This window comes from Mustela putorius, unplaced genomic scaffold, assembly GCF_011764305.1.
Source record: "Mustela putorius furo isolate JIRA1106 unplaced genomic scaffold, ASM1176430v1.1 tig00000174_pilon_pilon_pilon, whole genome shotgun sequence".
NCBI lineage: Eukaryota > Metazoa > Chordata > Mammalia > Carnivora > Mustelidae > Mustela > Mustela putorius.
This window is the reverse complement of record NW_025421304.1, coordinates 30,629,536-30,641,701: the sequence shown is the minus strand read 5'-3', so window position 1 is coordinate 30,641,701 and position 12,166 is coordinate 30,629,536. Positions and strand designations below refer to the sequence as shown.

General features: G+C 43.7%; 1 protein-coding gene across 1 annotated transcript in view; it reads right to left on the bottom strand.

The window, feature by feature from the left end:
* PKD1L3 (polycystin 1 like 3, transient receptor potential channel interacting) overlaps positions 1-12,166 on the bottom strand; it is a 57,623-nt gene that overhangs the window by 33,071 nt on the left and 12,386 nt on the right. The window contains 10 exon segments of the mRNA XM_045076517.1: positions 237-319; positions 321-469; positions 780-907; positions 1,997-2,171; positions 2,250-2,321; positions 2,995-3,171; positions 5,527-5,657; positions 7,774-7,852; positions 7,945-8,193; positions 10,961-11,106. Coding sequence (XP_044932452.1) covers positions 237-319; positions 321-469; positions 780-907; positions 1,997-2,171; positions 2,250-2,321; positions 2,995-3,171; positions 5,527-5,657; positions 7,774-7,852; positions 7,945-8,193; positions 10,961-11,106 — 1,389 coding nt within the window.

Here is a 12,166-nt window from a genome sequence, read left to right as displayed (position 1 = left end):
GAAGAAAATGCATTTCAAAGATTTCAGAATAAGTTTCTGGGGCGCCTGGGTGGCTCAGTGGGTCAAAGCCTCTGCCTTCAGCTCAGGTAATGATCCCAGGGTCCTGGGATTGAGCCCCACATTCAGGGAGCCTGCTTCCCTTCCTCTCTCTCTCTCTGCCTACTTGTGATCTCTGTCAAATAAATAAATAAAATCTTAAAAAAAAAAAAAAAGTAAGTTTCTGATTGGGGCTTTACCTTTTTGCCACACCTGAGTCTTTGGAAAGGAGACGTTAAGGTCAAAGTGGGTGTGGTTCAGCTGTTACTGGAACCCCAGGTAAAGTCATTAAAAGGCGACTTCCAGGTTCTGTGCATACGATCAGGGATTTCTCCAGGAAAGTGATGTTCACTACAATAATAAAATGATCTGAGCTCACACTGAGGCTGGTGCGATGGATTTCCATGCTAACATTTCTCCACAGCAAATCAATCTTCAAGTTCATGATGGTCCATCCACTGACATCTTTCAGTCTCCTTTCTAGTGACAATGGAATGTAACTTCTTAAGTCTTCCTCCCTGAGTATTAATAGGTAACAAAGAGCCAGGCGTGAAGGGACAGGAACAATCTCAGGTCGGAACACCTTCTCCTAATGGAAAAGTAGCGTCCCTGCAGACGCTCCTCATTGGACACGGGAATGATCAAACAACGGGGCTGCCGCGAATCTCAAATGACTTTCTTCCATCCTGTTCTCCAAGAATTCCTACTCCCTTCTATTTCATTCCCTAATAATCATGTCAGACCTCGATATCTTCCGTTAAGTCATCAACTTGGAACAATTTATGATTAGAGCTTAGCAACACACTCCTGATGCTTCCAACAATGTTCTCGTCATCAAAATCCCTGAAGGGATTGAAAGCTAGTCCTGTTACTAGAGATAAGAGAACTCGGTTTCATCCGTTGCTGAAATCTTCAGAAAATCTTTAGAAATAACACCCCTATAAGTAATAAGGTGTCAGGTGTCCAAAGTTAAAGTAAATGTTGGGATTTTTCCCCTTGCTAATATCTCAAGTGAAATATTGCTCATTAGAGCACCATATGGGAAGAATTAATTGAAGATGAGTCATTTAATTGGGACCCTCAGAATTATTATTATTACTTTCTTACACCTTTATACCTGGAGGATTCATGATTACTAGGAAGTAAGTATTCTGCTCTCCTGGATAAGGCACCAATCTTATTTCTGTTTTTCAGGTAAGCGCTGAAAGAAATACAATGTACTGATGCGGCTAAGCTGATATACTGAGTCCACACTTACCCAGGTATTCCCAGCTTTGTATATGCACCAATTCAAACTTTTTTTTTTTTTAAGATTTTATTTATTTATTTGACAGAGAGAGATCACAGGTAGGCAGAGAGGCAGGCAGAGAGAGAGGGGGAAGCAGGCTTCTAGCCCAGCAGACAGCCCGATGTGGGACTCAATCCCAGGACCCTGAGATCATGACCTAAGCCGAAGGCAGAGGCTTAACCCACTGAGCCACCCAGGCGCCCTGTACGTAGATCAATTCAAACCCTAACACAGAAACTGTCAAATCCCGAAGTCTGATCAATGCTCCCAACTTCTACCATGGATCATTTTTAAGAGGCCTCCATTCCCGGGTGCCCGGGTGGCTCTGTTAGTTAAGCGTCTGCCTTCGGCTCAGGTCCTGATCCCAGAGTCCTGGGACTGAGTCCTGCATCGGGACCACTGTTTGGCAGAGAGTCTGCGTCTCCCTCTGCCCCTTCCCTCAGCTTGTGTGCTCTCTCTCACTTAAAAGTAAAAAATAAAATCTTAAAAAAAAAAAAAAAAAAAAGAAGAAGCAGCCTCTATTCCTACCACTGTGAAACAGAGATCCAGGGCACCCAGCCTTCTTTTGTGTGGTCTGGTGAGCTTACATTTCCCAGTGTACACCCTTCGTGGGGCATTCAATGCCTGCAGCCATCAATCCCATTTCCGATCGGATCAGAATCAATTTCACACTCACTTGGACATTGACTCCCGGGTGTCTGTTCAAGAGCTCTTGCAAAGCTGAGGCTGATGGAAAGACTAACCTCACAGGTGCTGGGGACCAGAGACTGTAGGAGCTCAAAGGCCATGTTGACATGTTTTGGCTAAGGAAGGAGAAATTAAAGGGAAATAAATTTCTCTGTGTTTCCTAAGGAACAAAAACCTAAAAGAAACCTCTCCCCCCTCCTCCTCTGTTACCTGCTCAGCATCAGAGTAGCAGAGAAACCCGGTTCTGCTGTAGAAATACTTCTTGGATCTTTCCAAGGGCCAGTAAGGCCATTTGCAGCATATTTTCTACCTGCATTTAGAAGCAATCACTATGTGACCTGAGTAACCTCAGTGGATAATGGTTTTGGAAGGGCTGGACAGGGAATAAAGATCTTGATGGTGACATAAGGAAAGGTGACATTCTTGGACAAGGAAAGTACTTCCAGTTGGGCTAAAGACTCAACATCCTTTGTATCAACTAAGAGGGCCACCCAAAGACATATTTCTTCGTCCCATGATATAAGCTGCCCTGGACCTTTTTTAAAGAGAGGGAGTGACAGAGAGAAGCAGAGGGAGAAAGAGTCTTAGGCAGACTCTGCACCGTACACAGAGCCTGACACTGGGCTCAATCTCACAACCCTGAGATCATGACCTGAGCCAAAATCAATCAAGAGTTGGACACTTAACCGACTGTGCCACGTAGGGGCCTCATGATTTAAAAGTTTCTTTTCCTTTTTTTTTTTTTTTAAGATTTTAAAAATTTATTTGATAGACAGAGATCACAAGTAGGCAGAGAGGCGGGCAGAGAGAGAGGAGGAAGCAGGCTCCCCACAGAGCAGAGAGTCCGATGTGCAGCTTGATCCTAGAACCCTGAGATCATGACCTGAACTGAAGCAGAGGTTTAAACCCACTGAGTCACCCAGGCGCCCCGACGATTAAAAAGTTTCTAAAATGAGATCAACGCGAGCATCTCCTGCACCTACCTGCTCAATGTCATTCTTGGATCTTTGCAGACTGGCTTCACCAGCTTCCACGACATCGTCGAGGGAGTGAATGAGGCAGACAGTCACGGGGTTTTCGAAGCCCAGACTGCTGTTGCTCTCATATGCGCTCCCTGGTAACTGCCTATTCGGGTCACCAAGTGGACTGAGGACACTGACCTGGGAGTTTAAGGAAGCAAACGCACACTCCTGAGCTGTTTCTGTCTGTTTTGAATTTATTTGTGCTCTTCTCATCAGGAGTTCAATGTTCTCTATGCATTTCAAACACATTTTTATAAAAAAAAAAGCACTATTACAACCTGGCACGAGAAGAAAATACATTACATATTACCTACAGGGAGGATTCGTATTTCATGTTATGTTCAGGAACTGACAGAACCCTCCCGGAGCGGTAAGTAGATCACACAGCTAATTCACGAAACTAAGCTAAAAAAAAAAAAGGAAGGGCAGTCCTGGCCGGAGCATGAGGAGACTGTCCCTTGAAACTCGGGCCTCAAAAGCCTTCGAGACCAACTTATCATAGAAAGCAGGAAAAAATCTAAACGAACCAGAAAACCCCAATTCTCCTTTTGGTAGGTTGTTCTCACGCCAAACAAGTAAGAAGATAAGCAGACTGACAGACTAGCCACTGTAGCTATGACTATTTTGGTTTTGAAATGTTTTTGTTTTCAAAGTAACATTTATTAAGAACTTCTGCATTAAAAAAAAAAAAAAAAGATCCAGTAGAGAAAATGAAAAATAAGAGCCGGGCACAAAATATTTGCAACACAAATAACAAAAGGTCAACGCCAATAGTCAATAAAGCTCTCTTACCGACACGTGAGAAAGAAATGACAACCCATTGGAGGGAAAATGGACAAAGGACACAAAGCAGCAACTGAGAGGTGACTGACTGACACAATGTCAATCAATGCATATGATGATGTTCAATGTCCTCAGTAATCAGTAACATGTTCCCTCCTCCTTTTCTTTCTTTTCTTGCCTTTGAAATTGGGAGAGCATGGGCAATGGTTGGTAGGGATGTAAAACAGTGCCTATTTACTTATTTATTTGAGGGAGAGGGCACATGGGGTGGGAAGCGCAGAGGGAGAGAGAGAATCCCAAGCAGGCTCCATGCTCAGCAGGCCTCCATCCCATGACCCCGAGATCATGACCTGAGCCAAAATCAAGAGTCAGACACCCAACGAACTAAGCCACTCAGGTGCCCCAGAAAGTTGCCTTTTGAGACCATTCTGTCATCTATTGAAAATGCAAAAGACCCGGCTTCTATCTCGGGCACTCTGTTCCCCAGGAACATGTGCATAAGTAATCGGTGATGTGAGGACATGGATGTTCATGGGTGTGCTGTTTCTGACGGTGGACAAATGAAAAATGTCCAAATGCACATGAAGAATGAGTGGTTCATTTATGTGTATGACACAAAGAAATCCATGACACAGCATTAAGTAAAAAAAAAAAAAAAAAAAAAAAAAAATCAAGAGGCTGAAACATGTGTATACTTTAACCTCGTTGTTAAAATGACGAACTTGTCCACGCATAGGAAAAGTCTGGCAGGCTCTGCGTGACAAATTAATAATAATCCGGTAACAGCGACTACATTTAGAGAATGGGATTAGCAAGAGGGACAAAGATGGTGAGGGCATTGGCTTTATAATTCTATATGCTTTTCAGATTTTTTAATAACAAATTATTACCATAATTAAGAAGCCCAAATATGGGCACCTGGGTGGCTCAGTCGGTTAAGTGCCTGACTTGATTTTGGTGCAGGTCACAGTCGCAGATTCCTAAGAATGAGCTCCCATGTCAGGGCTCTGCACTGGGCCTGGAGGCTGCTTAAGGTTCTCTCTCTCTCCCTCTGACCCCCAGCCCCTGGCCCACACACCTATTCTCTTTCTGTCTCTCTCAAAAAAAAAAAAAAAAGAAAAAGAAAAAGAAAAAAAGAAGAAGCCCAAATAAACACAGATTACATTTATAGGTTTATTGCAGAATATCTGAAAGTAAAAGGCATGGAAAAGAAAAAATGGAAATGCCCAGCGATCCTAGTCCCTTAATTTACTTATGTGTAGGGAGCAGAGCCGGGCACGAATAATTCCTAAGAATAACTGTGGCAGCCACAGATGCAAATGTCACAGTGCACTGAAGGCCGATTGTCTGTTTCAGAGCTGAACTGCTCTATCTTGGCCAACGAGTGGATCTGTTTCTGGCCCCCGTGATGTCTAACAAATGTATCAGAAAGGCAGTAACCTGATAAATGAACAAAAGAAGCACAGCATACCCGAGAAGCTCACTACTGACTTATTTATTCACCATCTTCAGAGTTAAAAGTATAAATACTCTGGCTAAATATATCGAGTCTCTAAGAAATAGTTCATAGTTCATAAGGTGAAATTCTGCACAGGGCACCATCTCCAGATTTTGTATTTTCTGTTTTATTACTTTGTCTCTGTTTTGCTTCCCCCTTTCTCCTATCTCGTTTCCTCCCCATCACCCTATGCTTACCTGAGCTGAGCTTACCTGAGCTGACTTAGAAATTCCTGGGAGAAAGGCTATCAGTTTCTGGAGCATCTCACAAGCTGTCTGTACTTTGCTGTGAGTTTGCAGACCATAAATCACTTTGCTCATTTTCCCTGCTTTCTTGTATAGACCTGTTGGGGATGAAGGATTTTGCCAGAATTATTCATAGAAAATGACCGTACGTTAGTAGTTTGAGACACTGTTTTAACAAGAGTTAAAATGACAAACTCCATGAATCACAGGCTCCCCGTAACAGTTATTCCTTTCAGAAGCTTTTCTGCAAATGGATAGAATTTTTACCTCTCTCATAGAGGAATAGATACCAAGGTCATACAATAACCACTCTTTAAAGTCTACTGCTTTCGAACCAGAAGTCCCACCCTGAGATAATCTCTGTTTATACCAGCTACTTGCTGCCATTTCTAGAGAACAGCCCACTGCAGCTTGGTTCAGCCAATGTTCAGTAAATCTTTATTAAATGCCTACTCTGTGCAGCTGGGCTCAGGAGTTAGAGTCCATGAAGTCAGCCATGATACAGCCCTTGTAAGCCATACAGGTGCACAGGGTTATTTTTAATTCACAGGGTTTGCAGGAAGTTAGATCAATTACAGAGTGATCTTAGAATTGAGGACCACCCAGTTGCGGTTCCATACTTGGGGACCAACGTGTAAATAAGCAGGAATAAAAGTATGAGTGAGACCCAGGGGCCATGAAACTGCATGCTATCCAGGGGAGGTCAGGTCATATTTAATGCCATTCTACCTACCGCCAGGAAGGACACTGAGGACGGTTTATGTGATGTTGCAGAGCTGGGCTGAAGCACGATAGATCTCACTGCTCACTTCGCCTTTCTTTAATGGCTCTTAATAAAGCTCTATATGAAACTCTCCATAGAGGTTTTGCCCATCTTTGGATAGATTTACTCCCAGGTACTTTCTATTTAATTTTATTTATTTTATTCATTTAATTAATTAATTAAATTTATTTTATAAGAGAGCAACCCTATGTAAGGAGCAGAAGAGGGGCAGGGAAGAGGGGGGAATTCCAAAGTGGCCTCCCCCGCTGCCCGAGTGTGAGCCAAAATCAAGAATCAGAGGCTTAAAAAAAACAAAACAGGGTGCCTGGGTGGCTCAGTGGGTTAAGCCGTTGCCTTTGGCTCAGGTCATGATCTCAGGGTCCTGGGATCGAGTCCCGCATCGGGCTCTCTGCTCAGCAGGGAGCCTGCTTCCTCCTCTCTCTCTCTGCCTGCCTCTCTGCCTACTTCTGATCTCTCTCTGTCAAGTAAATAAATAAAATCTTTAAAACAAAACAAAACAAAAAAAGAATCAGAGTCTTAAGTGACTGAGCCACCCAGGAGCCCCTGCTATTCTAGCTTTTTTTTTTTTTAAATTCTAATTTTCTAACTAATTGCTACTGCTATGTAAAAGTACAATTAGCTTTATTGATATTGATCTGGTATTCAGCAACACTGATAAATTCTCTTAATTTTCTCATAATTTATTTGTCGGCCTTTTTGGGTGCTCTACACTTCAGACTTCTCTCTGTTTAAGGAAAACAAAGCACTCTGTGTGTAAGCTACTGGGTTGAGTTTTTCTGCCAGGAGACATAGTACTAACTGAAACAATGATGAACATCTAGTTCCAATTCCCGCTGGAAGCAGATCCAGCATAAACAGGATTATCTTTGAGCAAGGAAATGTTAGATGGCATGTAAGTAAGGCCTGTGTTTAAAAAAAAAAAAAAATGATAGGGGGCGCCTGGGTGGCTCAGTGGGTTAAAGCCTCTGCCTTCCACTTGGGTCATGATCCCAGGGTCCTGGGATCGAGTCCCATATCGGGCTCTCTGCTCAGCGGGGAACCTGCTTCCCTCTCTCTCTCTGCCTGCTTCTCGGCCTACTTGTGATCTCTGTCAAATAAATAAATAAATAATATTTTTAAAAATGATAGGGAAGGAGAGGCAGGATGATTTTCTTCAGTCAACATGATCAAAGTAGCTTTGGTTTTTTTGAAGTTTGTGGGGGAAAGGGAACAAAGGAGAGGAGAGCGGGGTTGGTGAGTGGAAGAACAGTCCAGAAGTGTTTGCCAGTGCCAGAAAATTGGGGCAGGTAGACAAAACTTCCTCCCCATCTGAAGTACTAAATTAAAGAGCATTAAATAAAAATAAGACATTAAAATCCCGAGGGGGTATGGAATCCACCGTGGACTATTGCCAAAGACTCGCTCACTGCTTGCTTCTCACTGGGGCAAACGCTGGTCCGTCAGGTCCTCTGAGGTACGGTTCTGCTCAGAGGTAGAGAGTGAACTGGGCCCCTTCCTCACACAGCTATTCTGGAAGCATCACCAAAATTGAAGGAAAGAATAGAAGTACTTTCGCAGTGTCACAAAAGTCCCCAGGGTGACCTCTTGTTTTCTGTACTTACCTGATCAGATGCGTCCTGAAGTGAAGTCTGTGGGTTAGTGGTGAACACCTCTGCCTGGGAGTCCCCTCTGCGGCTTGAGGTCACCTTGACCACAGCTTGCCTGGACTGTGTTTCAAGCTCCGGTCTGGTGAACGCCGGCGTGTCAGGGAGAGGCTGGCTGGTAGGCGCTGAGGTCACTGCCATGACCCGCCGTGTGACTGTGGGGAGTGTTGAAGGAAATGAGCTGATGGGAAGACACAGGATCTTGGACTGAAAGGTACATAAAAGAAAAGGCTGAATCTGATTTTACCAAGTGAAAATTAAGGCAGAGTTCACAAAATTATTCTGGCATTCCCATGTCCCATGAGGTAATACTGGGTATTTTTCTCAAAAAGGTCCAGTGCTCAAACAGTTTAAAAAAAGTGGCATACAATATTACCCTCTTTAAGATTCACAATTTAGGGGCACCTGAGTGGCTCAGTGGGTTAAGCCTCTGCCTTCAGGTCAGGTCATGATCCCAGGGTCCTGGCATTGAGCCTCACATTGGGCTCCCTGCTCAGCAGGCAGCCTGCTTCTCCCTCTCCCACTCCCCTTGCTTGTGTTCCCTCTCTATGTCTCTCTCTCTCTCTGTCAAATAAATAAATAAATAAATAAATAAATAAATAAATCTTTAAAAAAATAAAGATTCACAATTTACATTAGTGTATGTATTATCAACCATTCAGTAAGTTATAATTAAACACCTACCGCATGCCAAAGAATGTTTTGGGGAACTAGGGATATAGCAATGACCAAAATAAACTAAGTTCTTGCCCTCATGGAGCCTCCATTTTTCACGGTGGAGGCAAATTATATTACATATTAAATAAGTGCCATGCAGAAAAATAGTAAGAGTAAGCAAATGAAAGGAAACAGGGTGCTTCAGATAGGGTACTCAGAGGTATGAGACAGCATTTTTGCTGAGAGTTGAAATAAAGGGAGAAAGCTCTGCCAATATACTGGAGACAGGCATGTGAGAAGTGCAAAGGCCCTGAGGTCACAGCCTGATGGGTTTGTCTAAAGAAGAGCAGGAGGCTTGGTGAGCAGAACTAGGATGTAGGGGAGATCAGAAAGATCCTGGGGTTGTGGGTGGGAATGAGGGCTGGGACCGGGGAGAGCATTCGTATGTCAGGCAATGGAGAAGAGTAGGACTTTACCTTGAAGGAGATGGGAAGACACTGGGGACTTTGAGGAACAGCAGCGTGAGCTGACTTGTGTTGTAAAAGATCGCTCCTCTGATTGCTGTTGTGAGAACTGACAGAAAAGCGTCACGGACAGAAGCAGGGAGAGATGAGCAGGAGGCAGATGCCAAGTTCGGCTGGGAGAGGATGGTGGTTTAGACTCTGGTGTGATAGTGGTGAAACTGGTGGGAAGTGGTTAGGTCTGGCCAGGTGAAAGACAGAGAAGTCCTACAGTCAAAAATCTTTGTTTTCTTTCCTTCTGGAAATGTTTTAAGCAATATTGGTTACTGTTCTGTAGAATATCTCTTAGAAAATTCTCACTTAAGGGATTGACCTCATCCTTGTTCTGTTTCACACAACTAGAAACAGTTCTTTTTTGCAGTGGGTCAAGTAAATGTAAACCTATCTTTAGACAACCCCTGAAAGGTTTCTATGTAGGACACAAAGGCAAAAAGGCTGAGAAATTTCTTGAATGTGAAATTTTATAGATTATACAGTTCCTACTTTAATTTTCCTTCCATGCAGATATTTTTTTCCTTTTTAACTATTTTTTGTTATTTCTTTATTTTTAAAAAGAATTTATTTATTGGGGCACCTGGGTGGCTCAGTGGGTTAAGCCTCTGCCTCCAGCTCAGGTCATGATCCCAGGGTCCTGGGATCAAGCCCCGCATCAGGCTCTCTGCTCGTTGGGGAGCCTGCTTCCCCCTCTCTCTCTGCCTCTCTGCCTACTTGTGATCTCTGTTCAAATAAATAAATAAAATCTTTTTAAAAAGACTATTTATTTATTTATTTGTCAGAGAGAGAGAGAGCTCGTGCAAGCACATACAAGCAGAGGAAGGGAGCAGCAGGCAGAGGGAGAAGCAGGCTCCCCATTGAGCAGGGAGCCTGACGAGGGACTTGATTCCAGGACTCTGGGATCATAACCTGAGCCAAAAGGCAGGTGCTTAACTGACTGAGCCACCCAGGCATCCTTTTTTTTTTTTTTTTAAGATTTTATTTATGGGCACCTGGGTGGCTCAGTGGGTTAAGCCACTGCTTTCGGCTCAGGTCATGATCTCAGAGTCCTGGGATCGAGTCCCGCATCGGGCTCTCTGCTCAGCAGAGAGCCTGCTTCCCTCTCTCTCTCTGCCTGCCTCTCCATCCACTTGTGATTTCTCTCTGTCAAATAAATAAATAAAATCTTTAAAAAAAAAAGATTTTATTTATTTATTTGACAGAGAGAAATCACAAGTAGGCAGAGAGGCAAGCAGAGAGAGAGAGGAGGAAGCAGGCTCCTTGCCGAGCAGAGCCCGATGTGGGACTCGATCCCAGGACCCTGAGATCATGACCTGAGCCGAAGGCAGCGGCTTAACCCGCTGAGCCACACAGGTGCCCCATATTGGTTCTTTTTTTTTTTTTTTTTAAGATTTTATTTATTTACTTGACAGAGAGAGATCACAAGTAGGCAGAGAGAGTGGAAAAGAAGCAGGCTCCCTGCGGAGCAGAGAGTCCAATGCTGGACTTGATCCCAGGATCCTGGAATCATGACCTGAGCTGAAGGCAGAGGCTTTAACCCACTGATCCACCCAGGCACACCCCCCCCTTTTTTTTCCCTTTTTAAAAAGAAATTTAAATTTTATCATACTGCATATCCTTTTGTAAGGTATCACAAGTCCTTTTTGGAATAAAGCAGGGAATAACCAACCAACCAACCAATGATAATTGTAACAACATGAAAGCCAGAGGAGCCTTTAAAAATATTGTTTTAGTAAAGCATCCATTCAACCTGGTTCTTCCCTGCATATAAGTGCTTTGCTTTCCTTATGAGAAAACTACACCTGGGGCCTTTGGTGAGCCAGAGTGGCATTCTGGCGGGACCCACCAGGAAGGGCAGAGGTGGCCAATCCCAGATGTGTGCTGTCCAGGGACATACTTATAAGATTAGCACAGGCGGGGTGGTGACAGGCGGCTGCAGGATGAGTAGCTGCCACAGAAAGAAGAAAGCAGACTAAGTTCAAGTAAAAGTCTAAGATAGAAATATATCTTCCTATATAAGGATGTCTTATTCTTGGCAGAAAACAATGCACGTCATTTTATATAGGGAACCAAAGTGACCCTTCTGAAGACAAGCTAGGATTCCAGAGCTCAAGAGTCACCAACCACTAATGTCTCATCTGGCTTATTCTTCAAAGACCCCCAGTATAAAAATATTTAAATCAGATTGATTGTAAAGCTCTCAGTACATAAGTATTACTGTGGAAATATCTGCCTCATCATTTCATCAAAAGGAGAGGCTCCCTATTAATAAGTCAGAGCACATTTCTGATAGTTTTAGATGAGATTGGGTGCGTTCAGGGTGGTATGGCCATAATCTAATACTTTCAAAGAATTTTTTAAAAGATTTTATTTATGTATTTGACAGAGAGAGACACATAGAGAGACGGAGTGGGAGAGGAAGAAGCAGGCTTCCTGCCAAGCAGGGAGCCCGATGTGGGGCTCGATCCTGGGAGCCTGGGATCATGACCTGAGCCGAAGGCAGATGCTTAATGACTGAGCCACCCAGGTACCCCTCTTTCAAGGAATTTTTTAAAAGAATTTTTTTTAAGATTTTATTTATTTATTTGACAGAGAGAGAGATCACAAGTAGGTAGAGAGGCAGGCAGAGAGAGAGAGAGAGGGAAGCAGGCTCCTCACTGAGCAGAGAGCCCGATGTGGGACTTGATCCCAGGACCCTGAGATCATGACCTGAGCTGAAAGCAGGCCACCCAGGCGCCACCCAGGCGCCCATAAAAGAATTTTTTATTCAATTATTTGAGAGAGAAAGTAGAGCAAGAGAGAGAGCATGAGTGGAGGTGAGGGGCAGAGGGAGAGGGGAAGCGGACTCTCTATTCAGCTCAATCCCAGCAGCCCAAGATCATGACCTGAGCCAAAACCAAGAGTTGGATGTGTAACAGACTGAGCCACCCAGGCATCCCTGTAGTCTGATAGTTTAGAAAATGATCATTGATATTTTACCAGATCTTGGTTATTGCTTTAATTCCCTT